Here is a 27,914-nt window from a genome sequence, read left to right on the forward strand (position 1 = left end):
TCTTTCTTTCTTTCTTTCTTTCTTTCTTTCTTTCTTTCTTTCTTTCTCATAAATAATCTCTATGCCCAATGTGGGGCTCAAACTCAGGACCCCAAGATCAAGAGTCGCATGTTCCACCTACTAAGCCATTCAGGATTATCAATCCTTAATTGATTTTCCACCTGGAAATTGTAAGGAACTCTTTCCTTTGTTTTCCTAGTTTTCCTACTGATTCTCTTGGGTTTTCTATACAGATAATTGTATCTTCTGCAAATGAAAAGTTACATACATTCCCTTTCAATCTTTACACCTTGCTGGGTTTTTGTTGTTGTTGTTGTTGTTGTTATTTTGTTTTGTTCGATTTTTTTTCTTACATCATTGTTACATCATTACAAAACTTTCAATATTATATTAACATAGTAGCAGCACCAGGGGCAACCCTGAACCCTGACCTGGGAAACCATCTAAAGTTTTTCTCATTTTCACCTTTTTTTGATGAAACAATCTCAAACTTACAGAAAATTTGCATGGGTAGTACACAAAACTTTTTCTCAACTATTTAAGAGTAAGTTACCACTATGTTGCCCCATCTCCATCCAATGCTTTAGTGTATTTTTCTTGCTAACCAGAACATTCTCCTACATAACCACAATACAACCATCAAAATCAGGAAAAGAATACTGATACATTCTTTCCGTCTAACCTTCAGACCCCATTCAAGTTTCACCAGTCTTCTTCTTTTTATTTTTTTAAAGATTTATTTATTTTAGAGGGGTGGGGGAGGGGCAGAGAGAGAGCATCTCAAGCTCAGTGCAGGGCTGGATGCAGGGCTCAATCTCACAACCTGAGATTATGACCTGAGTAGAAATCAAAAGTCGGACGCTTAACGGACTGAGCCACCCAGCACCCCAGTTTCACCAGTCTTCCAAGTGATATCCTTTATAGCAAAAGGACCCAGCCCAGAAGCAGGTGTTGCATTTAGTTGTCTCCTTCAATCTGGAACAGTCCTTCATTCTTGAATTTCATGACCTTGATGCATTTGAGGATTATAGGCCCTTTATTTGTAGATTGCCTCTCAATTTGGGTTTGTCTGCTGTGCCCTCATAACTAGACTCAGGGCACGCATCTCTGGCAGGACTGTCGTGGAAATGATGCTGTTTTCTTTCTACTGCATCCTACCAGGTGGTGCGCACCTCCATATCTCCTATTACTTTGATTACTTCATTAAAGTAAGACCAGCTTTCTCTGCTGTAAATCACTCTTTCCCATTGTAATTTTTATTTTGTGTGTGTGTGAGTGAGTATGTTGAGCTTATGTAAATATTCCAACTTTCACTTTACTTAATTACATCAGTATGGACTCATACTTTCCTGTTATATTCAGTGGATTATTACCCAATTACTAATATTGTTTCTTTTTACACTCAGGTTAACTCTGATTTGGTCAGTTGGGGCCCTTTCAAGTCATCTTCTGTGTCCTGTCAGCTTGACTACATCTTTTTAGCATTTATCAGTTTTTAGCATTTCTTCTCTTTCTAGCATAGCAACACGTTTCGGGCTCAAATTATACTTTCCCTACATCAGCTCTGGAATCAGCCATTTCTCCAAGGAGCTCTGGTTCCTTTTAGTGGAGTAAGTTATTTAGAAACCAAGAGCTGATCCAAATGAGTTGAAAGCTTATGTCTACATAACAACCCGCACATGAGTGTTTTTAGTAGCTTTATTCATAATTGCCGAAACTTGGAAGCAACCAAGATGTCTTTCGATAGCTGAATGGATAAACAAACTGGTATGGCTATACAATAGAATATTATTTAGTGATAAAAAGAAATGAGCTATTACGCCACCAAAAGGAATCTTAAATGCATATGGCTAAGTGAAAGAAGCCAATCTCAAAAGGCTATATACTATATGATTCCAATTATATGACATTCTGAAAAAGGCAAGAGGTAGCAGGAAGGAAAGTTGCCAGGGGGTAAGGGAGAGGGAGATCAACAGGCAGGGCACAGAGAATTTTTAGTGAAGGGAAACCATCTGTATGATACGGTAATAGTGAACACATGACATTATGCATTTGGCAACACCCATAGAACTGTCCAACACAAAAAGTGATCTTCAATGTAAACTATGGACATTAGTTAATAATAATGTATCATTAGTTCATCAATTGTAATAAATGTATCACACCAATATAAAATGTTAACTACATGGGGAATCCTTTCCCTCTTAGGGTGGCAGAGGGAAAGTATTTGGAAACCTCTGTACTTTCTCTTCAATTTTTCTATAAATCTAAAAATGCTCTAATAAATAAAGCCTATTAAAAACAATGAAAAGAAAAGAGGGGCACCTGGGTAGCTCTGTCATTAGCTCAGTCAGTTAAGTGTCTGCTTTTGGCTCAGGTCATGATCTTAGGGTCTTGGGATCAAGTCCCACATTGGGCTCCTTGCTCAGCGGGGAGCCTGCTTCTCCCTCTGCCTGCCACTCCTCCTGCTTGCACGCTCTCTCTCTCTCTCTGACAAATAAATAAATAAATAAATAAAATCTTTGAAAGAAAGAAAGAAGAGAAAAGAAAAGAAACAAAACGAAAAGAAAAGGAAAGAAAAGAAAAGAAACGAAACCAAGAGCTGGACGCTAACTCTGCTCATTGCTATTAGGGTATTAGTGTCCCAGTTCCTCTCAGTGAATAGAGCTAGGAAATATAGTCTACACACACAAATATAGTCTATATGCACAGATATGCATGAATACACCACATTTACATCTCTATTTCTATATCTAAATATATTGAAAACCATGAGGTCAAGACTGGCCTTTATAAACCATGTCATTTACCTGTTTTAAAATAGTTCAGTTTTTTTTGGGCACCTGGGTAGCTCTGTCATTAAGCATCTGCCTTTGGCTCAGGTCATGATCCCAGGGTCCTGGGATCGAGTCCCGCATCGGGCTCCCTGCTCGGCGGGAAGCCTGCTTCTCCCTCTCCCACTCCCCCTGCTTGTGTTCCCTCTCTCACTGTGTCTCTCTCTGTCAAATAAATAAATAAAATCTTTACAAAAATAAAAAATAAATAAAATAGTTCAATTTTTCTACTGTCTTTAGCAAATATCTTAGGAACTTCCCAAATTAATATGGGCTCTCTTCTCTTTGCCAGATCCAATTAATGAATTGAGATGGAAAATTCAGCAATAAAAAAAAGACTGAGATCAGCCAAAAAGGGTTATTCTCTAATTCCTTTGTTTTAAGATTCATATACACAGATGTTAATAATCAGACCTAACCTAGAGTGCTTTCTTTAACCCTCTGCTGATGAGGTTTATTTTCTCATTTCAAATATTTTAGACTCATTTGCCTTTTTTTTAAAAAGATTTTATTTATTTGACAGAGAGAGACACAGCGAGTGAGGGAACATAAGCAGGGGGAGTGAGAAAGGGGGAAGCAGGCTTCCCTCTGAGCAGGGAGCCGGGATGCGGGGCTTGATCCCAGGACCCTGGGATCATGACCTGAGCCGAAGGCAGACGCTTAATGACTGAGCCACCCAGGCGCCCCAAGACTCATTTGCCTTAAAAGGGGTAGCAAAGAGAGCTTCATTTATGGTCAAGTTCTGTGGATGTGGCCTGGTAACTGTTTCCTAGAAGAAACGTGTCAGTATTCCCCTTGTAGAATCTTTCCCAGTGCACAAATGACTGACAACGATGACAACCAATGGCAGTTTTTCTTTTCTTATTTGAGGTATTAAGAAGCAAGCATTTTTTAAAAAATATTTTATTTATTTGACAGAAAGAGACACAGCGAGAGAGGGAACACAAGCAGGGGGAGTGGGAGAGGGAGAAGCAGGCTTCCCGCAGAGAGGAGAGCCCGATATGGGACTCGATCCCAGGACCCTGGGACCATGACCTGAGCCGAAGGCAGACGCTTAACGACTGAGCCAGCCAGGCACCCCAAGAAGCAAGCATTTTCTAGTTCCTAACAAACTTCTTTTCTTTTAAAGATTTTATTTATTTATTTATTTGAGAGAGAGAGCGGGGGTGGGGGGGTGCGGAGGGAGATGCAGGCTCCCGGCTGAGCAGGGAGCCCCATGTGGTGCTCCATCCCAGGACCCTGGGATCATAACCTGAGCTGAAGGCAGACGCTTAACGGGCTGAGCCACCCAGGCGCCCCACTGACAAACTTTTAAAGTAGCAAGCATATGGGGCCCCTGGGTGGCTCAGTTGGTTAAGTGTCTGCCTTTGGTTCAGGTCATGATCCAGGAGTCCTGAGATCATTCCGCATGGGCTCCCTGCTCAAGGGGGAGTCTGCTTGTCCCTCTCCTCCTACTCCTCCCCCTGCTTGTGTTCTGTCTCTCAAATAAGTAAATAAAATCTTTTTAAAAAATAAAAAAATAAAGTAGCAAGCATACAACTCTGAGCAAACAGAAGAATTTTGTTGTGTGGGGGCACCTGGGTGGCTCAGATGGCTAAGCTTCTGCCTTTGGCTCAGGTCATGATCTCCAGGTCCTGGGATTCAGCCCCATGTTGGGCTCCCAGCTCAGCAGGGAGTCTGCTTCTCCCTCTGCCTCTCCCTCTGTATGTGCTCTTTCTGTCTCTCTCTCTCTCTCAAATGAATAAATAAAATCTTCTCAAAAAAAGAATTTTGTTGGGTCCTATAAAATGTATAAATTATCTCTTGGACTACAGAGACCTTAATCCAGTAACCATAGTGATAATTTGTCAATTCTATTTCTTCTTGAGAAAAAGAAACGTAACCACTCATTCTAAAGAGTCCTTTGCAGTTGCAGTCAGAATCGACCAGATCTCCCAGAGTATTTTGGCTTCCACGGCCCTGCATGACGTCCTCCCCTGCCTCCTCTCCAAATGGCTGGATCAGTTAGGATAAACCCCATTCAACAGTGGCTTAAATGAGATATAGATTTACTTATTTATATTTTACTTAAAAATCCAATAGAACACTGTGGTACAGGATGATAGTGGGGGTTGTATGTGTGTGGGGACAGGGAGTGCTATGGACTGAATTGCGTCGCATCCCACCACCCTGCCAAATTCCTATGTTGAAGACCTTGCCCCAGTGTGATGGTATCTGGAGATGTGGTCTTTGGGAGATCATTAGGTTTACATGACGTCGTAAGGGTGGGGTCCTCACGGAGGGATTAGGGCCCTTGTAAGAAGAGACACCAAAGAACTTGCTCCCCACCACCCTCACGTGAGGACACACTGAGAAGGTAGCTGTCTACATCCAGGAAAAGAACCCTAATCACATATCAACCACAATGGCACCTTGAACTTGGACTTCTCACCTCCGGACCGGTATTGTTTAAGCCACCCAGTCTATAGTACTTTGTTTTGGTAGCCTGAGCTGATTAAGCCAGGAGGTGTAATGTGAACTCTCGGTACTTTCTACTCAATTTGCCATAAACCTGAAACTACTCTAAAAAATAACAACGATTAATAATAATTTTACAATTCCAAGAGTATGCCGTCCAGGGCTAATATGGCAGCTTCTTCCAGCTTACTACTCTGTCATCCCCACGGTATGGTCCTCATCCTCAGGCTCCGTGTGGCAGCATGTGAGCAACAGACAACAGGCTGCAGGAAGGAACAAAGAAGAGGGGGAACTGGGCTCTCGCCAGCTAGCCCTCGAGGAAAAGGGGCGCCGTGATACTTATGCTTGCATCCTATTGGGCCCAAACTTAGTCACATGGCCATCCTAGCTTTCCGGGAAGCTAGGAAGTACGGTCTTTATTCTCAGCAGTGATATGTCAGCTGATCTTTTTATGACTGTGCTGGAAGGGAAAACAGATTTTAGAGGACAGGTAGCAGTATCCGCCACCACTAGCTTTCCTTTAGTTCCTCGAACACTGAGAGCTCTTTCTGGACACTTAGGGCATCTTCCCAAGCTGGCTGACTCCTTCCCAACCTCAGCACAGAGTCCAGCGTCCAAAGTTAAGCCACCTGGGTTCAAACCCCATCTCCTCCTTACCAGCTATGTGAACTTGGAACAGGTTGCTTCATCTACAAATTTCCTCACCTATGAAATGTGGATAATAATTGTATCTGTCTAATAGATTGTTCTGAGGATTAAATGAGTTAATTCTCGAAAAGTAATTTATTGAGTAAGCACTCAATAAATGTCAGCTACTATCATTTTTAACCATTACTGGGATTCTATTTTTCCCTCTCACTTCCTCAGAAAGGTCTTCCCTGTTATTCCTTTCACTATTATTCTCTCTCACAATGCCTTGTTCTTTTCCTTTATGGCATTTCCAATTTCTAAGTATATATTTAATTGCCTGCTTACTATTATCAGTCTTTTCCACTGAACTGTAACCTCCATGAGCGAACAGTTTATTTTGGTCATCTTTGTACCCAGAGGGCAACCTTGTCCTATACCTGGCATATGACCTGATACAGAGCAGGTGCACAACAGCTATTTGCAGAAATGATGACTGGATAGATAGACAGATGGAGGACAGGCAGGTTGCGCTAAGTATCCACACAAGATGACCCTTATGGGGCGCCTGGGTGGCTCAGTCGTTAAGCGGCTGCCTTCGGCTCAGGTCATGATCCCAGGGTCCTGGGATCGAGCCCCATATCGGGGTCCCTGCTCTGCGGGAAGTCCGCTTCTCCCTCTCCCACTCCCCCTGCTTGTGTTCCCTCTCTCGCTGTGCCTCTCTCTGTCAAATAAATAAATAAAAATCTTTAAAAAAAAAAGAGCTATTTAAAAAAAAAAAGATGACCCTTATGGCTTTTGTTTTTGTCTTACCCTGAAAATATTTTTATTTTAGGGGCACCTGGGTGGCTCAGTTGTTAAGTGTCTGCCTTCGGCTCAGGTCATGATCCTGGGGTCCTGGGATCAAGCCCCGCATCGGGCTCCCTGCTCAGCAGGAAGCCTGCTTCTCCCTCTCCCACTCCCCCTGCTTGTGTTCCCTCTCTTGCTGTCTCTCTCTCTGTCAAATAAATAAATAAAATCTTTAAAAAAAAAAGAAAATATTTTGATTTTATAATTATTATTTATTTAGATTTAATAAGTTTTAGTACTTTTTCTTTTTATTATCCTCGCTTCTCATATCCCACCACTTTCTTCCATGACTACTTTTTCCTACTTTTTCATTTTTTGTTGTTGTTCAGTTTTTATGTCATAATCATAAACTAACTCTGCAATCCAGCTAGACTTGGAGGGGAGCAAGGAAAATATGGAACCCACAGAACTGCAGTGAGAGCATGAAGATTATAGAATACTTTGAGCAGATAGGGGTGAAGGGGTGCTCTCCTGAGCCACAGAAGGAATAGTCTGGTAGTTAAGATAAACACAAGTGAAATTTATTAGATTTGTCTGCAGTTAGCGATGGTGATTTTTTTTGCTGGTCTTGCCATTCCTGGACCCAAAGTGCTCCATGGCTTCCATAATATTCATGTCGTCCTTCAGCTTGCCAAAGACCACATGCTTGCTGGGTAACCACTCAGTGTTGGCAGTGCAGATGAAAAACTGGGAACAATTTGTGTTGGATCCAGCAGGTGTCATGGACAAGATGCCAGGCCCTGAGCGCTTCAGGATGAAATTCTCATCCTCAGATTTCTCCTCATAGTTGGACTTGCCTCCAGTGCCATGATGGCATGTGACGTCACCACCGTGGCACAGAGATCCCCGAATAATCCTGTGAAAGCAGGGACCTTTAGAACCAAATCCTTTCTCCCCAGTGCTCAGAGCACAAAAGCCTTCTGCTGTCTTGGGAACTTTGTCTGCAAACAGCTGGAAGGAAACGAAGCTCAAGGGCCGGTGGCCCAGGGCGATGTGGAAGAAGACGGTGGGTTTGACCATGGCCAGGTTGTGTGGGTGCTCAGGGCGTGTGGGTGCTCAGGGCTGCCGTGTCTGCCCTACTGCTTCGTTTTTTAACTTCTTATCTGGAGTATCTCCTCTAAAGATTCTATCAGAGAGAATATGTGGGTGATAAAATTCTGAATTCTTCGTCTTAAAATTTCATCAAATCATTGATACTTTGAGGATAGAATTCTAGGTTTGAGACAGTTTCTCAGTGTGCAATATTTCTCTGTCACCTTCTTGTATCTTGTGTTTCTGATGACAAGTCTGATGCCACCATGATCCTTATTCCTTTGTAGATATTCTCTGTGAGCTTTTGGAATTTTCTCTTTATTGTTGATGTCCTGAGACTTAAAATGCAGATTCTGATTCAGTGAGGCTGGAGCGGGTCTGAGAGTCCTGAAATCTAACTGTAACATGTCCTGGTATGTGTTTTGATTTATCCAAAGGAGCACCTGAAGGGCTTTGCAATTACACCTATCTTTTGCACTGGAGAATTTTTATTAAAGTCTGGTTCATGGCTGGGCAGCACTGCCCACCCAGACCCACTGAAACAGAATCTGCATTCTAATAAGATCCTCACGTGATTTGTATACATGCTGAAGTTTGGGAACTACTAGTTTATTTTATTCTCTCCCACTCAAACTCCTGTTGGACAGATTTAGGCATTTCTGCATCTATTATCCATTTTTTAACTTTTCTTTTATATTTTCCACTTATCCCTTTGTAAGTTTTGGAGCAATGCATCCCTAATTTAATCTGCAATAGGAGCATTCTGGAATTCTTCAGATGATCTGGGTATTGTACATATGTGTATATACAGCTGGCCCTCAAACAGCATGGATTTGAACTGTGCGAGTCCACTTATACATGGATTTTTTTCAATAAAAACAGTACAGTACTGGGGCGCCTGGTTGGCTCAGCTGGTTGAGCATCTGCCTTCGGCTCAGATCATGATCTCAGGGTCCTGGGATCGAGTCCACACTGGACTCCCTATTTAACGGAGAGCCTGCTTCTCCCTCTCCTTCTGCCTGCTGCACCCCCTGCTCGTGCTCTTTCTCTCTCCTGTCAAATAAATACATAAAATCTTAAAAAAAAAAAAAAACAACACAGTACAGTACTATAAATGCATTTTCTTTTCCTTATGGTTTCCTTAATAACCTTTTCTTTTCTCTAGCTTACTTTATTGTGAGAATACAATCTATGATAATATATATAAAGCAATACATACAAAATATGTATTAATTGACTGTTTATATTATCAGCAAGGCTTCTGGTCAACAGCAGGCTCTTAGTAGTTAGGTTTTTGGTGAGTCAAAAGTTATACATGGGGGCGCCTGGGTGGCTCAGTCGTTAAGCGTCTGCCTTCGGCTCAGGTCATGATCCCAGGGTCCTGGGAATCCAGCCCCGCATCGGGCTCCCTGCTCCGCGGGAAGCCTGCTTCTCCCTCTCCCCCTCCCCCTGCTTGTGTTCCCTCTCTCGCTGTGTTTCTCTCTGTCAAATAAATAAATAAAATCTAAAAAAAAAAAAAGTTATACATGGATTTTTGACTGTGTGGGATCAACTCTGTGTGTGCATGTGTATATCTATATATATATTTAATTTTCTGTATATCACAGTGTTTTGACATCCTAAAAAAGAAATAAAAAACCATAAAACTAAAAATAAATGACTAAATAACATAAAACTAGGAAGAGGCTGCCTTTCCAGGGCTAGCTGGCTCTTGACAGCTAGCAGAGAACTCAGCCAGAAGCATGCCTTCAATACGCAAACTAACCAACTCAGAGCCCTGCCTCTTCTATCCGGCCCCTACACCCCAGGAATATATATATACTCCTCTGTCCCTTTTGTGGTGTATTTAAGGGCTCCTTTCCCTTTTATAGCTGAATATAGTCCATCGTGTGGATAGACCACATTTTGTTTATACATTCATCCACTGATGAACATTCTCATTTTTTTCCACGATTTGCACTTATGAATGGTGCTGCTATGAACACACATGTTCAGTTTTTTGTTGGAGTACCTGGTTTTCATTCTTTGGGGACTTCTGGGACTATACTGAGAACAATAAAACAGGACCTTTGGAGGGAAAAAGAATTATCTTGATTTCTTGATTCCTGGAATGCTTGATTTCTTGATTCCTAAGAATGCTTTTTGTTTGTTTGTTTGTTTTAGGGTGTGGCTAAGTATTTGTTAATTTGTTGATATATGTTTTCTGTCATTTCTAGGGATTTGGATGTTCGATGGTCAGTTTTATGTGTTGACCTGGCTGGGCTACGGTCCCCAAACACGAAGGTAGGCGTTGTTGTGAAGGTTTATAGATGTGATTAAAATCCACAATCAGTGAACTTGAAGGGAGATTATCCTGGATCAGCTGGGTGAGCCTGATTGAATCCGCTGACAGGCCTTCCGGGGAGGAGCTGGGGCTTCCTTGACGAACGGGGGCTCCACCTGTGGGCAGCAGTTTCCACCTGTGCAGGACACCGGCAACCCGTTCTGTCTCCTGGCCTGCCCTCCAGGGTTTGAACTTGCCCAGCAAGCCCCCACAGTCGTGTGATCTAGTTCCCTGCAATAGATCTCTTAACACGTATCTCCTGCTGGTTCTGCTTCTCTGGTTGAACTCTGACCGATGCGGGTTTTGGTACCTGGAAATGGGTGCTGTTGTAACAAAGACCTAAAAATGTGGATGTGGCTTTGGAATTCGGTAACAGAGTCTGGAATAACTTTGAGGAGGATGATAGGAAAAGCCTACCTAGCTTGCCTTGAAGAGACTGTTAGTAGAAATAGGAATGTTACAGTTTGCTAGTGAGGACTCGGAGGGGAGTGAGGAAGCACGGTCCAGAATACCTAAATCCCCACAGTTGGGAGAAATACGGATGTTAAAGATGCTGCTGGTTGGGGCGCCTGGGTGGCTCAGTCGTTGGGCGTCTGCCTTCGGCTCAGGTCATGATCCCAGGGTCCTGGGATCGAGCCCCACACTGGGCTCCCTGCTCCAGGGGAGGCCTGCTTCTCCCTCTCCCACTCCCCCTGCTTGTGTTCCCTCTCTCGCTGTCTCTCTCTCTCAGATAAATAAATAAAATCTTTAAAAAAAAACCATGCTGCTGGCATCAAGGGCTCAGAAGGAAATGAGGAATATGCTATTGATAGATGGAGGGAAGGAGATACTTTTTATATAGTAGCAGAAAGCTTAGCAGAATTGTGTTTCACAGTTATGTGGAAAGCAGAATTTGTGAGGGTGAAGACGGGGGTATTTATCTGCGTGGCCGGGTGTTGAAGGTGTGGCTCGATTTTTTTTCTTGCTTGTTTATAGTAAAATATTAGAGGAAAGAGGCAGAAAAGGCATCAGAACTTGGTATTTTAAGGGGCTCCTGGGTGGCTCAGTTGGTTAAGCGACTGCCTTCGGCTCAGGTCATGATCCTGGAGTCCCGGGATCAAGTCCCGCATCGGGCTCCCTACTCAGCGGGGAGTCTGCTTCTCCCTCTGACCCTCCCCCCTCTCCTGCTCTCTGTCTCTCATTCTCTCTCTCTCAAATAAATAAATAAAATCTTTGAAAAAAAAAAAAAGAAGAACTTGGTATTTTAGAAATTTTCAGCCCACCCAGATTGCAAACAATGCTAAAATTAGGCCATTCGCTGTCAGAAAAGTGTGCTCTGAGGATGTACCTGGACAATCTTTTGCTAGTGCCTAGGAAGGATCAGAGGTCAGAGTACTCAATCCCATGAAGGCCCCTTTGGAGAGATTAGCCATGTGACCCATGGATGTCCTCAGCCATGTCTGCAGAAACCAAGCAGAGAAATGGGATTGTCTAAAAAGATCTGTGGAGGTGCCTCTTGTCTAGTGGAGTAAATCCCAGAGCCATATACAGGAGACCCACATGGTTCCTGAGAATGTCTTGCAAACAGAGACCCTACCAGTTTGTCCTGAAAGAGCCAGACAAAGGGTAAAATGGAAGAAAGCTGTTAGACAGCCCCCCACCCCAGACTGTACAACCGGGAAACGAAGAGCTGAAAACACACAAGAGAGAGGAAGGCTGATTCCCAGGCCAGACAGTGAGGCCGGGAAGCGGGGCCAGGAGCCACAGAAGAGCATGCCTAGGCCTTGCAACCTTTCGTGGTTTTGCCAGGTGGATTTTAAATTCGCTTTGCAACCCCCTTTTTCCTTTCCAGTTCTCCCTTTCTGGATGGGAATGTCTGTAGCTGTTACCTTCTGCCTGTCCCACCGTTGTATCTTAGGAACAGATAACTTGTTTTCTAGTGTCACAAGTCCACGGAGGGAGAGGAGATTCCCCACCCCCCAGGATCCATTATACCCAGAGCCTCACCCACACCTAATGTGGGTGGTTTAAGTGATGAGATTTGAGCCTTCTGAGCTGATGACATCTAGATGAGAGTTTGCCCTTCAGCTGATGCTGTAATGGGTTGAGACTTTGGGGGACCCTAAGTGGGGTGAATATATTTTGTAGATGAGCCCAACATGCATCTTTGGAGACCAGAGGGCAGAACCGTGGTAAGTGTAACAATGCCTTCCCCTGTCTGCATCCCAATGCCCAGAACCTGTGACTATTTTCTTACATGGCAAAGGGACGTTAATGGCATAAGTTAAAGGTTTTGAGATGGGGAGATTAAGCTGGATTGTCTAAATGTGCCCAATGTAATGCCAAGGATCTTTACCAGAGGCAAGCAGAGATCAGTGATGGGGTCCCTGGCTTTGAAGATGGAAAAGGTCACAGGCCACTGAATGTGGACAGTCTTTAGAAGTTGAATAAGGCTTCTCTAGAGCTTCTAGCAGGAACACAGATCTGTCATCCCATTTTAGACTTCTAACTGCCAGCACTGGAAGATAATAAATTTGTTGTTTTAAGCCACTATGTTTGTGGTAATTTGTTGCAACAGTAATAGGAAATTAATACAGTATGAAGAGAAGCTTCAGGACATGCTCAAGCTGTCCTCTTGAAACGGAAAAAAACCTCTGATGTTTATACTGTGGAAGAATAACTCAACTGCAATCCTTGGTTTATAATTTATGATCTTCCAGGCCACCCTGCTCAGGGAAGCCATCTGGGAGGCCATATTCTGCACCATGTCCCCTCATTCTCCTGCCTACGGGATAGCCAAGACCACTTAACCCTGCATGAATCATCTCATTTATTCTTCACAATCCTGTGAAGTAGCTTGCTACAATTGTCTCCATTTTACAGATGAGGAAACTGAGGCAAAGAGAGGCCAAGTATCTTTCCCAGAGAAAGATACTAGGTAGACCTTTCGTGCATCTAGTGAATAAAGATCCAAGATTTAAATGCAGATTCTTAATCACCATGCTCTGTTAAAATTAAAATGGTACTTTCCACATTCTTTGATGAGTTTTAAAAAACATTTGCTGAAACTGTGGGATTATGCAACAAAACAGTTGGTCGGAACAATGGTTCCGCATTTATCCACATCTATTCATCGGTGGGAGTGGAAGTACATGGGGGGCGAGAGCAGCCTGTCCGCCCCAAGAGCTCAGTGTTTTGGACATGTGTTGGTCTGTCTCGCAGAGGATATGGGAAATGTCAATTAATCTGCGAAGGCTAGTAAAGTGGGCATCTTCTGTGAAAGGAAATGAAAGCAGAACCAAAGAAAGCCCTAGAAGCCAACAGGCAATGGCTATTAGGCCCTGGAAGCCAGAGGACAATTGAAGCCATAAGTAAGAAGGACTATGAGAAGCAAAAGCCAGGGTGGAGGATGAGGGCATTTGCTCATGGTGACAGAAGCCATAGAAGCAGTAGAAGCCTCCATCAGGGAGCAGTGTGCGTCTGCGGCTGAGGGGCCTGTCACTTCTCAGGCTTGGTGGGGCCTGGGGGGCTGCAGAGCCCATTCTTCCTGGGAGGCCAGGTCACCCACCCGTTTCTGGGTACCTGGAAGCCATTCCCACTCCACCCCAGGCAGCTGCAATCCTCAGTCCCCTTATTTCCAGGTGTGAGCTCACAATTCACTCCCCTTTGCCTGAGATGTCTGGTCAGTCTCTGTTCTTTGCAATGCAGATAATGAGCTCCTTCCACCCACTGCAGGTGGCCCCTAAGGAATCATCCCGGCTACAATAGTGGGCACCCCCCTGGGGTCCAGGACACCTGCCCACGTGTCCACCACATCCGGTTCCTTCTAGGAACTACTAAATAAATGTGGCCACCTCCTTGCTCTTGAGATGACCTTCTTATAGATGTCATGGGAACTATCTCCGTGCTTCCCGCAAGCTGAGTACAATAAAATCAATGTGGTGTAAGCTTTCTTAATTACGATCAAATCCCAGCCCTGTCTTCCTGAGGCTAACATCTGATCCCCCTTGGTTAGAATTGGATTTGGAGTTTTCCTAAAACTCTTCAATCATAGCCAAGTCTGAGTTTGTGTCATTTCAATAGATGGCTGGATCCACCCATGACAATTGATTCTTTCTAATTCTCCCCAGCATTTTAACATGTTCAAGTATGGGGTTTTTTTTTTTTTCAATTTTTTTTTGCCACAATCCAAGATAAAAAAAAATGTATTTTATATGACAAGCCAATACACATGTATATAAATACATTGAAAGGTTTCACCACACCCTAACACTTTCTATTCTTTTTCTTTTTCTTTTTTAATAAAGATTTTATTTATTTATTTGACAGAGAGAGCGAGAGAGGGAACACAAGCAGGGGGAGTGGGAGAGGGAGAAGCAGGCTTCCCGCCGAGCAGGGAGCCTGATGTGGGGCTGGATCCCAGGACCCCAGGACCACAACCTGAGCCAAAGGCAGATGCTTAAGCGACTGAGCCACCCAGGCACCCCTCTTTTTCTTTCTAAATGTTGGTTTTGACCCAGTAATTTATATCACAATGTTTCATGACCCATTGTTTGAAAATTAGTGGTCTAGTTTCGCCTTTCTCCAAAATTTCACTTCTCAAATGCAGGTCTTCCTTTGCTCTGGTTCTTTCTTTTCTTTCCTCAAGTATCTCGAGAGTAGTCAGCTCTCCACTCCCTCACCTGGGTTCACTCTTCAAGTGGCAGTGTTTGTCTCCGGCCCTGCCCTGCCCTGCCCTGCCCTGAGGGGGCCCTTCCTGAGGTCTGAACATCTTCCTTGTTGATAGAGCCCAGATTTTCTGTTATCTAACCCATGCTCCCTGCATCCTCTGGTGCGGCTGCTCCTTCCCCCTTGAAAGCTTTCTCTTGCCTTCCCAAGGCCACGCCAAAGCTTTCGTCTGTTTTTCTGTAGTAATATTTCTCCTGTGAGGTAATAAGTGCCACTGAATGAAAGGGAGAGAAAGCAAGAGGTATAAACAATGTGTGTATATGTGCGCCCGTGTGTGTAGGGCAATGGTGGTGGGAAGCCTGCACAATATCTGCAGTGGACACTGTGGTTGATTCTCAGTATCAGATGATTAGCCCAAGTCAGTCAATAGCTTTCCCTGGCAACTGTTACTACTCCAGGATTGGGCACACCAATGGCCTTAGCTGGACAGTCTAAAGGAAAAGACTGTATCTCACACCTGGGAGGAGGTTTTTCTCTTTCCTCCACTGGATGTGAAGAGGGAAGCATCACCCAGTAGCTGCTGGCAGCCATCTTGGGACCATGAGGAGAACTACCCTAAGGACAAAGCTTCAAGGAGGAAGGCTGAGTAGAACCTTGGACAGAATCTAAGTCCTTGACGACATCATTGAACTACTGAATCAACAGCCCTCAGAGCCTGCCTACCTCTGGTTCCTTGTTACATGAGCTATTTCTTTTTCTTTTTTCCTTTTTTTTTTTTTTAAGATTTTATTTATTTGACAGAGAGAGAGAGAGAGCAAGAGAGGGTACACAAGCAGGGGGAGTGGGAGAGGGAGAAGCAGGCTTCCCGCTGAGCAGGGAGCCCGATGCGGGGCTCGATCCCAGGACCCTTGGATCATGACCTGAGCTGAAGGCAGACGCTTAATGACTGAGCCACCCAGGTGCCCCTATTTCTTTCTTTTTCTTAAAAAAATGAGGTATTATGTTACTTGTAGCAGATAGCATCCTGATTCAGTATCTCAAAATATCCCATCACACCTGAACTCCAGACCTCTGGATCCACCTGCCTGCCAGGTCTTCCTCTTGGCTGTTCCATAACATCACACACTCAGTAGGCCTAAAACGGACTTTGTCTGGGCCCCCTCCTCCCCCTCCTCTAGTCTTCTGTGAAAGATCCACCATCTGCCTGACTCAAGCCAAAACCTTCAGTCATCTCTGCTATTTATTTCCCTCCTGCCTCCAGTGGCAATGTTTCCTTGGGTGTAGCAGAGTCCCTCTGCCCTGAATACTTCTCAAATCCACCCACTTCTCTGCTCACTATCACCTCTTGCCTGTTCCCCTGCAACAGCCTCTGACCTGGTTCTCTGCCTCCTAATGGCTTCTGCACACCACAGCCAGAGTGATCTTTCTAAAATGCAAATCTGAATGCTTCACCCTCCTGATGAAACCATGTTTTTTTCCCTTTTCCTTAGGATGCATTCGGAAAAAGCCTTCATATGGCACGTGAGGTCCTGCATGACCTAGCCCACATGTCATCTTTGCAACCTCAGGGCCATTCCTCCTTTCTGTCCTTCATTCCAGAATGATAGAGGTACTTCCAGTTCAAAAACTGGCTCTGTCTCACCTCCTGACTGACTTATCTATCTAGAAAGGCCTCCTCCTCTCCCTGCTTTACCTGAATAACTCCTGCTCATTTCAGTGCTCAGCATGATGGGGGGGGGGGGCGCATTTACCGCAAGCCTGGGTTAGATGCTCTTCGTGTCCCCACAAAGTCATCTTCTTTCCCAGTCACAGTGCTCTTCACAAGGCTGTAATGACCTGCTTGTCAGTCCCTCACCCCTACCCCAGACTGGGAACTCCTTGAGAGTGGGGACCCTGGCTTACTCCCTGCATGTAGCACAATAATTGACTGAAAAAGATCATTTTAAACAAACTCAGACTTGACTTGAAGGCAAGGGTAGGATGGAATAGAGTTGGAGGCCATTGTAGAAGTGGACATTTTCAAGCAGGGTGGAGAGTGAGGGTGGCAGAATCTGATTTGCTAGCCAAGTGTGTCAAGTAGGTTTAGGTGGGTGGCAGGGCAAGGCCAAGGGCAAGACATCACTGAGGGAGATAATGAACCCAGGCAAACGATGATGGTGGCCCAGACTAGGGTGGTGGCAGTGGAGATGGAGAGAACAAGACAGACTTGAAAGAATTAAGAAGTAGAATTAACAGAATTGGAGGGGTAAGAAAAGAAAGGAGTAGAAGATGAGGTGTTCTAATTTGGCAGAAGTCCTTAGTGGTGCCTTCTTCTAGAGTGGGGAACCCCGAAGGAAGAACATGATCGCAGGTGCAGAGGGAAATGAGGAACTCTGTTTTGGACATGTTGAGTTTGAGGGGCCTACAGCACATCCAGAAGGCACCTGGACATTCAGGGCCGCCGTAACAGAAGTTGAGAAGGAGTGGATGTAGAACTAGGAGAAGGATAGATAGGAGTCATAGATGCCAAGATACAGGATGCAGAAAAGAAATGACTAGAGACGGGGCGCCTGGGTCATTAAGTGTCTGACTTCGGCTCAGGTCATGATCCCAGGGTCCTGGCATCGAGCCCCGCATCGGGCTCCCTGCTCCACGGGAAGCCTGCTTCTCCCTCTCCCCCTCCCCCTGCTTGTGTTCCCTCTCTCTGTGTCAAATAAATAAAATCTTAAAAAAAAAAAAAAAGACTAGAGACAAGGGGAAAATACTGCTGAGCCCCCTCCCCACAGGCACCCCCACTTCCACAGACACAAACGCACTGGAGACGTTTCTCTTGACAGCAGTTTTATTTGATTCAAAAGTGAAACTCAGACCCTGGCCCGCTCCACTGGTCATGGGATAATGGCAGGAGGAGAATAGATCTGGGGATCGCCAGCCTCTTACCAGGACTCAATAAGGGGAACACACAGGTCATATATATGTGTCAGGGCAGGGAGAGAAGGGCCAGGTACTGCTGGCTGGGTAGGGCTTGGCCACAGGGCAGGGAAGGGGTGACCTGTGCCATCCCCTAGACGCATGCAGAGCCGAGAGGACTAATTCCGTACAGGTGTTGGGGTCTGGGACTTGGAGCAGGCCTAGGGCAGGTCAGGGAGCTCTGGACCAATGGGTTCAGTAGCTGTGAGTAGAAGACTTGTCCAGCTCACTGTGCTGCTCCTTCTGGGACTCAGTCACCACCTGCTGGGGCAAAGCATGTGAAGGGCACAAACCATTGAGCACCACCCTCCTTCGCTCTCCTTTGGGGATGCTGTCTCCTTCTCCAGCAAAACCAGCTGAGGCTCCTATCTCTCCACCTTCTCTATCTCCCTGTCTCCCTCTAGCCCCCAAGACCACTAACCCTCAATACTCTAAAATCGGCGGCAGCCAGGTGGGGGCTCAGAAATAATGTGGGCAATGATGGGGTCCTGGGCTCCAGTGGTCCATCTCACCTCCCCATCCCGGGTCTCAATGGTCTTGATCAGAACCATCTTCCTGCTGTGGCTGTCCTGAGGAGGCTCCACCTCAGGCACTGGAAAAAGTAGGATGAAGGGGTGGAAGAGAGGAGGCTTGCGGTTTCTCTCCTTTTAAGCCCTCACTCTCATCTATGAGGGAAGGGGAGTGGCCGGGCATGAGGAGCAGGGCATGAGTACAGACTAGGACTCAGTAGTTCATGGACAGAATCGATCCCTGAGCAGAGGCAGACACAGCAAGAGTCTGGTCAGGGCAGAAGCGGACAAGGGGACAGGCAGATTGGAAGCCAGGCGTGGGAGACTCACCAGCCGTCTTTATACTTAAGGATGCAAAAGAATGGACTGGCACGGAGATCCTGGGAGCGAAGCAAGGGGTCAGCGACTGGGCCCAGGCCCCGCCCCTTCCCTGAACACCCAATCCCTACCATCCCTTACACTCCCACCCTCCAGCAGCCCTGCCCCCCACCTGCTCTCCTCGCCCTCCAGCAGCTTCCGGTAGGTGGCGATCTCGATGTCCAGGGCCATCTTGACGTTGAGGAGCTCCTGGTACTCGCGCAGGTGCCGGGCCATCTCCTCCTTTAGCTGTCGCAGCTCCTCCTCGAGCCTCGCGGCACCCGCCTGGTACCCGCCCGCCTCCAGGGCAAAGTGCTCCTCTAGCTCCCGCAGCTGTCTGAGCAGCGCCTCGTTCTGGGGGGGCGGCAGGGGGTCACTGGGGGAACAGCCTTAATCCTCCGCGGCGCCCCCTCCCCGGGCCTGGGCGCCAAGCCCGGTACTCACCGTGCCGCGCAGCCCGTCCACCTCACAAGTCAGGCTCTGTATCTGGCGTCGGGACTCGTTCATCTCCTGCTTGGCCTGACGCAGGGCCTCGTGGTTCCGGTTGGCGGCGTCGGACAGGTCGGCGTACTGCGGCGTGCGAGGCAACAGGGCCGTGAGCTGACGGCACGCGCTCCCCGCAGCGCCCCGCTCGCCCGGGCCCTCCCTCGCCCGCCCGGGCCCTCGCACCTTGGACTTGTACCACTCCTCTGCCTCCTGCAGGTTCTTCGCCGCGATGCTCTCGTACTGCGCGCGGATGTCCCTCAGCGCCGCCGTCAGCTCAGGCTTCACGGTGGCCTCCACCTCGACCTGCTGCACCTGCTGGCTCTCCACGCTCACCTGCAGGTCTCGCAGCTCCTGCGGCCCAGGACGACAAGTTGTCGAGGTTGCCGCGCGGATCCCATGCGGGCCGCGCAGTTCACGCACAGAAAAGAGGAGAAACACTCGAATGAACGGAAGGGGGTGCCAGGGAGTGCAGCGCGCGGAGGACTGCGCGTCCTGCGCCCCGGTGAGCTCCAAGCCGGCGGCCAAGCGACGGAGTGCAGTTCCGCCGCTCGCCACCAGGTGGCGCAGGGGTGGGAGTCAAACCACCTGTAGAGGGCGGGTTGAGGGGCTGCGTCTACCCAGCGAATCTCACTTCTCTTCCCTAGGGCGAGTCCTCCGCCGCATTCGCCGGTCTTCTCCAGCGCCTGCCTTTCAGCTCCAAGGAGACCACCTGCAACCTTCGAAGCCTCTACTGACACTCGGCCCACCTACCTCCTCGTGTAGCTTCTTGAGGAACTCAATCTCATCCATCAGAGACTCAATCTTGCGCTCTAGTTCCAGGCGGGACAGGGTGGCGTCGTCCACGTCCTTAAGGGGGTGGCAGTGGGGGTTCAAGAGCAGGGAGGGACTGCTCAGGCCGAGGAAGGGCCAGGCCCTCCCTGCCTGTCTCTGGAGGCTTCTGGTCGCCTCCTGGCGCCCACACTTGTCACCCTAGATGCAGGCGGGGGTAGACGTGGGGAGACTGCGCTGACGTGGGGCCCGGGCTCACCTTGCGGAAGAGCACGAGGTTGTGCTCCGCATCCTCCCGCTTGCGCGTCTCCTCCTCCAACCTGGCGAGCAGAACGGGCAGAGGCCGAGCTGCAGGGTCACCGCCCAAGCATCAGCCCGCGCAGCCCAGGGTCTAGGTTAGAGGCTGCTACCGTCCAGGACTCTGAGGAAGGAGGGGTCTTCAAGCTGCCCGACTTTGTCTCTAACGGGCTGGGAGCTGAGAGGGGACCCCCTTTAGACACAGGGCAGACATGGTGGCTCCTCCCTCCCCTCCCCAGAGAGGCAGCACGCTGGGGGGGGGGGGGGGACGGTGAGAGCCCGCGGGCGAGCTTGCTCCCTGCACGCGCCTGGGCAGACGAGGGGAGCCACTCCCTCCGGCGGCTGGCCGGGCAGGGAGCCGAGCGAGGAGCAGCCGCCTCGACGGCCGCCGCCCAGCCCCGGCCCTGCCCCCTGACCTCTGCTTGAGCGCCGCCACGTCCTCCGCCAGCCCGTCGCGCTCCACCTGCACCCGGTCGCGCTCGCGGCCCAGCAGCTCCAGCTCCCTGCGCAGCTCGCGCAGCTCCTGCTGGCACAGCTGGTCGGCGCGCGCCGGCTCCTGGCCCCGGGCCTGGCTCAGCTCCCCGCGCAAGGCCGCGTTCTGCTGCTCCAGGAAGCGCACCTTCTCAATGAAGTTGGCGAAGCGGTCGTTGAGCTCTTGCAGCTCCTGCTTCTCGTTGCTGCGCGTGGCCAGGAACTCCTGGTTCAGGGCCTCGGCCATGGAAAAGTCGAGGCGCTCCGAGGGCAGGCGCAGGAGGGCGCTCGCGCCCGCCCGGGGGCCGCGGAAGCTGCCCAGGCGCACGGAGGAGCCGGGGGACGCCGAGCCCAGCAGGCGGCTGCTCGAGAAGCGGGAGCTGGACGCATAGGAGTAGGCCCCGGGGGACAGTGAGGGCGGTGGCCCGAAGGTGCGGCGGTAGGAGGTGGAAGTGACGCCGGCTCGGAGGCCCGACGGGTGGCTCATGGCGGCCGAGGATGGGCAGTCACCGCTGGCAGAGCTGGTCCGGGAGCTGGGAGGGAGCTGCAGACCGCTGCGAGGCGGCTTTATAGCCCTGCAGGCTCAGGGGGGGCACGGGCAGCTCCTCCCACTGGCCTGACGGCGGGGCTATGTGGGGAGGGGGACGCCCCACCCCTGCGGAGCAGCAGGAGAGCCGCACCCTCCCGCCAAGGCTGTTGGCACCCTGCCTACTTGCTTCCCCCTGTTGCTGGCGGGGAGGGAAGCGGGCCTGGCGACCACCGGCAGGCCTGGGATGGGGGTCAGCACCTTCCAGCGGGCATCCAGAGCGGGAGCCCAGGGTGGGAGGGCTTGACTGGAGCTGGGGTTCCCGCCTGAGAGAGCTGGTAAAAGTCGGAGACGCGCAAACGTAGAGTCATTACATTGTCCCCCTGAAATTAATACAATGTTAGGTCAGTTATACATCAGTAAGAAAAAGGGGGGGATAGGAGGACTGGAGGTTATAGGGCAGGCTTCTGGCGCCTGAGTGGTGAGGAGGTGGCCCTGGGCAGATGGAGAGTTGGCCTGGCTTAGGCCCCAGGGCCTATGCCCCCACGTGTCCCCTGCAGGCTAGGCCCTGATTTTACCTGCTGTCAGCTACCCCTCTGTTACCACACCCAGGGAGAAATGGGGGACAGGACGGTGAGGGAGCTAAGGGGGGGGAAGGGCTGATCCCTCCGTAATCCCCAGGGCCCTGTGGAGGTCTGCTGCCTGGCGCCAGCTCTGCGGCTAATGGACTGGCCATTTCCCCTCCCCCTCCTCTGGACACTTGGCCAGGGGGTTGCCTGCTGATGGCTCAGCCTTAAAGACACAGCTCCCAAACCTGGACCTACACTGGGCCGCCACAGGGTGGGCCCAGCAGTGGGGGGCTGAGGGTGGCTGCGCCCAGCTCTGGGTCCCACTCCGGAGGGTCTGTGCCCGGCCAGAGGCTGAGCTGAACAAGCCAGTTGTAGGCTGTCCAGCTTTACTGGATTCTCCCTTCCCCCAACCAATGGCTGCTCAGTCATGGGCCTTACGGGAAGCAAAGCGATTCCTGAGGTAGGAAGGGGAGGGGGCTGAGGGCAGCAGCTGCTGCCAAGGCTGAGAGATGAACGGGCTGGCAGGAACCGGCTACCAGTATTGAGGAGTTCAGGTACCCAGGGATGGGTGGGGCTGGATGGGGAAGAGATGGGGAAAGAGAAAGCGCCCATCGCTGGTGGTCCAGGGACTGAAAGAGGAGAGAGAAGGCCCCAAAGCAGATCCACAAGCCCGTGCACACAGATGCATATGCACAATAGCCCTACATCACCGATAGGCACACACATCACACACGCAAGCGCACCTCCCTTCCGGCCCTCCCCCACCCCAGTTATCAGGAGGGCTGACGTCTGGCCTTTGCATGTCTGCGGCTTCCAGAACTCAGGCACAGGCCGCCCCGGAGCGGACAGAGGCAGCTCAGGTGGTCTGCAGGAGCCAGGGTGCTGAGGCCTGTTGGGTTTGCCAAGAGCCATGGGGCTGCCGCCGCCAGGGACTCCAGGGCTTTCCAGCTCGGACAGGTCCACCTCAGACAGGCCCTGAGGACTAGAGCTGGGCATCTGGGGAAGACTGTTTGGGACTCCAGGCTGGATCTCTGGGTGAGGGGGTGAGGAGGGCGGCTCCTTGGCCAGCCAGCTCCTCAGCATTGCAGGGCAGAGGAACCTCCCCTCCTTTGTGTGTCCTCTGAGATGGACCAACGCCCGCCTGCTCACATCCCTACCGCCTTCCTTCACGTCTCCTCTCCAGGCCCCTCCTTCCTTCCGGGCCATTAGTCTCTCCCTGCACAGCTGCCAGGTCCTTCTCCTTGATGGGTCTGGTTTGGTTGCCAGGGGAATGGGAAGAGGGAGGATGGGAGAGAGGGGACAGGATGGATAAACCTGGGCCTGTCCCCCTGACTTCTAGGAGTGGGGAGGGGTGGGGTCCAGCCTGGGCTGGGGGTAAGGGCTTGGCGGCTGTGTGTGTATGGGCAGGGGGTGGATGCTGGGGAAGCGTTGGTGCTTTGTGCCACAGCCTAGGCTCTGAGCCCCAGCTACCATTGGCCTGGAGCCCCATCGACCCCAGCCCAGGCCCTGCCCCGTCCCTGTCTGCTGTCCATGGGGAGCAAACTGGGAGCCTGAGCTGGTCCTTCCCAGGCCCTGTCTTTATAGGTCGCTGCTGGTAGATCTGGGCCTTTGAGCATCGCGTAGAGGCCCCTTGGGCTGAGCCCAGGCAGTTGCAGGTGGAGCTCCCAGCCTTTCGCTGCTTAAGCTTCCAGCTTACCACCCCGGTGCCTCAAAGGAGAGGGGACCAGGGCCTCCTCAGCAGGGCTCAGGGAGCTGTGGAGGGAGGGAGTGAGGTCGGGGCCTGGGTGGGGGAACCAGGCCAGCCAGCATGTCAGAGAAGACTCCTCCCCCTTATTCAGAAAGAGCCAGGAGGAAAGGTAGGAAAGGGCCAAAAGAAAGGTAGGAAAGGGTCACAGTTAAGAGCCAGGGCTCGGGCATCCAGCTGCCAAGCTTCCCATCTGACTCCAATATTGTGTGTTGTAGGAATTTAGGCTTGTTACAATGTCCTTCCATGTCCCCCAGTAAAATGTAGATAATCGTAACTTCTACCTCATACTGTTGCTGGGAGGATTAAATACTTAGGACACATACGATAATGGCTGAAATGTAAGTTAGTTTTACTATTATCATTCTTGATCTCCCAAGTGATATAGTCAGCTGCCGAATGCAGTGAGGATCTGGACTTCTCTTGGATTGTCCCCGCTAGTGGCTGAGAGCGGTTCTGGACCCAGGGCAGAAGGAGCCAAGGACTGCCTGGCTGATCTTTCCCCAATGTACTGATGAAGACATGGACTCTGAACAGACCACCTGGGTGTGATCATGGCTCCTCAATTTAATTAGCTATATGCTTTTGGGTTTGGGTGAGTGGTTTCACCTCTGTTCACTCCATTTTCTTTATCCATAAATGGGGCAATAAGAATTGTACCTTCCTCATAGTATTGGAGGATTAGCTGAGTTATAATATGTGAGGCACTTAGTGCTTGGCACATAATATGTGCTGTACAAGGATTAGCCAGCTGCTCCGGTGAAGGCTTGGAGAAAAATGACAATTAGATGCATTCAGGGGTTTGTAAGGAAGGTGAGCAATGAAGTTGACTGGGAAGTGCTACCGAACGACAGGCCATGGACTCAAAGCTGGATGAAGAAAGGGTGTGTGGGCAGGTGAGGGTGGGAGACTGGGAGAGTAAAGAGGTCCATAGCTGGCCTCCCAGGCAAGGCCAAAGAACAGTCCTAGTACAGGGGAATTGAAAGAGGCACCAAGAGGGTAGGAAGTTGTTTTCAGAGAGTGAGATGCATGAATTTGTGATTCTGGAGCTGGGGTATTGATGAATGGTAAGATTTCCAGGGTGTTTTTAAGGGAGTGGTCAACGGAGGCTAAAGTCAAATGAAGGAGAAGGTCATGGGAGAAAAGATCAGGCCACCAGCCTGGGCACTTCTGAGCTGTGTGACCCTTGGCAACTTACTTGTCCTCTCTGAGCTTCCATTTCTTCATCTGTAAAATAGAGATGATGACACCTTCATCCCTGTGTGTTGTGACATGTAAGTGAGATCTAAGTACTTCGTGTACTACTTGTGCATGAAGTAGTTAGCATGTCATGAGGCTCATAGCAGGTGCTCAGCACTGTTGATGGCCTTCTTCCCCTACCGGGTGATGGGGAGGAAACTGAGACACAGAGGACCCATGCCATAGCCCTGATTACTTGTAATGAAGTGTCAGCTGGGGTCCCCCTGCCCTTCAGAGATCTAGGACTGGCTCGACCTCCAGTCCACATCCTGGGGATAGCCCAATGTCATCCTCAAGATCTCTTTGCCTTCCTAGTGCACCCTTTACACCCCTAGCTCCAAGTCCTGCTTCCCCTGTGCTGGCTGACTATCCAGCCGACTCTCCGTGGTGCCCAGATGTGGAACTCAGCACCATCCTGTGGTTCTGCGGGTTCCTTTCCCCAACACTTAGGTAGAACTCAAGGCTTGGAGGGACATAGTTGCCTGTCTGAGGTTGCACAGCAAGCTAAGAGTGGCTCCCTCTGCAGGAAGGCACATCCTGATGGGTCAGGAGCTGCTGATGTTCTGGGCTCTGGCCCTGTAGGAGCCAAGATGAGCCTCAGCTAGGAGGATTCCGGCTCCACACTTCTCAAAGTGGGTTCTCTCCCAGGCTGGTCCGGCCACAGGGTCCCCATTGACTGACTGGCTGCACCAGGTGGAATCCCTTCCCCATTATCTCCCTTTGGAGGCTCCACTCCTCCCAGTTAGGGGGCACTCTGGGCATCTTTTCCATCCCATCATTTTTCTCACTCTATCATATAGTAATAGCTAACCTTTCCTATGTGGCATACATTTTATACATGTTATTATTTTTAATCCTCCTAATCACTCTACAGCATAGGTACTATTATGATTCTCATTCTACAGTTGAAAAAACTGAGGCCCAGAGAGGTTAAGCAACTTGCCCAAGGTCACACAGCTAGAAAACTAGCACTAATCTGTTTATATATCTGATTCCCCCATCCCTGACAATACGATCTTTGAGGGCAGGGATCGGGTCTTAGTCACCTTTGTGGCTGTAGAGTATAGCATAGGATCTAGGTCAAATAAATGTTGGTTAAACTGAAGGGAATTCTGAGGCACCTGAAAAAAGTCTCCCATGATAGGTGGTCTGGAAAATAAAGAGAGATGTGTTGCTGCCACCTTCTGGTCAGAAGCTAGAATGACATGTCTGCAGTCCAAATACATCTAAGACTCAAGGTTCTTGGAACACTGAAATTTGGGGAATTCACCATTATTGGACCTCCTTTCTATAGCTGAGAAAAATTCATAAGGGTGTGTAAAATAGAATAGCAACACTGGTATTAGGAGTTCAGAGCCCTGACTCCTAGGAACCTCCTCTATACCACCCCAGCAGCTCCCACCCCCAAGCAAAAAGCCAGGGAAGCAGGGCAAAATCTATTCTCTGCCTTCAAACACCACCCCCAGCATCCTCATCTTCTACTGTGTTCACAATCTCCAGTCCTGCCCCATCATAAAATCACATCTCCACCTGCCTTCCTGACCTTTCCAATCAGCTACCCCTCAGCTGGAGAACAGGAGAGCAGCTTATGGACATGGAATGCTAAGTGAATTTTCCTTCTCACTGTGTGGCCTGAGGACTTGGCAGAGTCACCGGAGGGACTGTTAAAAAGTAGATTCCAGAGCCCCACCCAGGTCTTCTGAATCTCTAGAATCCGCATTTGAACAAACTTCCTAGGTGATTTTTAATGCACACGAACATTTGAGTATTCCAGGATTAAGTTTTTTTCTTTAAACTGTCCATCTTTTTCCCCATTTTATTTTGAAGAGTTTCAAACCCAGAGAAAGTTGAAAGAAGCCTGCTATAAACACCAGTATACCTTTCTCCTGGACTTACCAGTTGTCAATATTTTGCCACAATCCCTTTGAAATTAAGATTCAGGCATCATGATATTTCACCCCCAAATACTTCAGCATGCATCTCCTAAGAACAAAGATATTTTCCTACAGTACTATTAACCCACTCAAGAAATTTAACATTGATAGAACAATATTATCTAATAAATAGTCCTATTAGAATTCCCCCAATTGTCCCAATAATGTCCTTCCTAACTATTTCCCCCAATCTGGGATCAAGGATCAAGAATTGTATTTGGTTGTCACCTGGGCAGAGGGAAGAGCCAGAGCATAGGGGTAAGGCTGGGATGAGCTTGGCATGTCTGAGGAGTTAGAGAAAGGTCGGTGAGGCTAGAGCAAGTTGGGTGAGGAGAGAGGGCAAGGTGACGTCAGAGGTGTGGGAAGGAGTCAGGGCATGCAGGGCTTTGTAAATCAGAGTAAAGAGTTTATAGCTTATTTTATTTTAATGCAATGAAAAGCCATTGGAGGGTTTTAAGCAGGGGAATGACTTGATCTGATTTATGACTTTAAAAGGTCAATCTGAAGACAGTTTCAGAATTGGGACATTCCATAGTACAATTCCTAGACTCTTTAAAAAGTGTCATTTTTCTTTAAAGATTTTATTTATTTGAGAGAGAGGGAGAGAGAGCCCGCACAAGCGTTGGGGGGCAGAGGGAGAGGGAGAAGCAGGCTTCCCGCTGAGCAAGGAGCCCGACGCGGGGCTCCATCCCAGGACCCTGAGATCATGACCTGAGCCAAAGGCAGACGCTTAACCGACTGAGCCACCCAGGGGCCCCAAAAAAGTCAGCGTCTTTTTTTTTTTTAAAGGTGGGCATATTAATTTCCTAGGGATGTCATAAGAAATTACCACAAACTTGGTGGCTTAAAAAACAGAAATTCATTCTCACAGTTTCGGAGGCTGGAAGTCCAAAATCAAGATGTTGGGAGGCCTGTAGCTCCAAAGGCTCTAGGGGAGAAGGCTTCCTTGCCTCTTCCAGCTTCTCGTGGCTCCTGGTGGTCCTTGGCTTGTGGCTGCATCTCTAATCTCTGCCTCTGTCTTCACACGGCCTTCTCCTCTGTGTCTGTGTCTTCTCTTTTCTTTCTTATAAAGACACTTGTCATTGGATTTGGGGACCCAGTTAATCTAGGATGATATCAAGATCCTTAGTTAAGGATCTTGCATTTTGCAAAGACCCTTCTTCCAAATAAAGTCACATTCACAGGTTCCCGGTTGTTGACATATCTTTTTAATGGGCCACTCCTCAACCCACTACAGTGGGAGATTGTTCTAGACCAAAAAAGAGACCAAGATATACAACAACTAAATGCAATGTA

At 48.9% G+C, this 27,914-nt stretch overlaps 1 protein-coding gene and 1 pseudogene across 2 annotated transcripts; both read right to left on the reverse strand.

The window, feature by feature from the left end:
- Window positions 1–7,291: 7,291 nt before the first annotated feature.
- Window positions 7,292–7,787, reverse strand: LOC118008890 (annotated as a pseudogene).
- Window positions 7,788–17,590: 9,803 nt separating this feature from the next.
- PRPH (peripherin) lies at window positions 17,591–27,506 on the reverse strand. 2 transcript variants are annotated; one of them, XM_035002741.1, is made up of 10 exons: window positions 27,488–27,506; window positions 20,552–21,515; window positions 20,098–20,158; window positions 19,821–19,916; window positions 19,254–19,421; window positions 19,029–19,154; window positions 18,718–18,938; window positions 18,558–18,607; window positions 18,231–18,310; window positions 17,591–17,979 (listed from the first exon to the last, which is right to left on the reverse strand). In XM_035002741.1, exons 2-10 carry the CDS (start codon window positions 21,091–21,093, stop codon window positions 17,914–17,916), a joined length of 1,410 nt encoding a protein of 469 aa, XP_034858632.1. In that variant the 5' UTR covers window positions 21,094–21,515; window positions 27,488–27,506; the 3' UTR covers window positions 17,591–17,913. The 2 variants fall into 2 exon arrangements, with proteins under 2 accessions (XP_034858632.1, XP_034858633.1); XM_035002742.1 differs by lacking the exons at window positions 18,231–18,310; window positions 27,488–27,506 and having other exon boundaries at window positions 17,887–17,979; window positions 20,552–22,458.
- Between the last annotated feature and the right edge of the window lie 408 nt (window positions 27,507–27,914).

The sequence above is a fragment of the Mirounga leonina genome, unplaced genomic scaffold (genome assembly GCF_011800145.1).
Source record: "Mirounga leonina isolate KUSES-001 unplaced genomic scaffold, KU_Mleo_1.0 Mir_126, whole genome shotgun sequence".
Classification (NCBI taxonomy): Eukaryota; Metazoa; Chordata; class Mammalia; order Carnivora; family Phocidae; genus Mirounga; species Mirounga leonina.

Bases quoted from the DNA above. Each gene is read 5' to 3' on its own strand.
- PRPH (XM_035002741.1), bottom strand. From the start codon at position 21,093: ATGAGCCACCCGTCGGGCCTCCGAGCCGGCGTCACTTCCACCTCCTAC. The intron at 19,155-19,253 runs GTGCGAGGGCCC...CGCACGCCGCAG, and splicing joins AGGAGTGGTACAAGTCCAAG to TACGCCGACCTGTCCGACGC. The intron at 18,939-19,028 runs GTGAGTACCGGG...CCGCCCCCCCAG, and splicing joins TGGACGGGCTGCGCGGCACG to AACGAGGCGCTGCTCAGACA.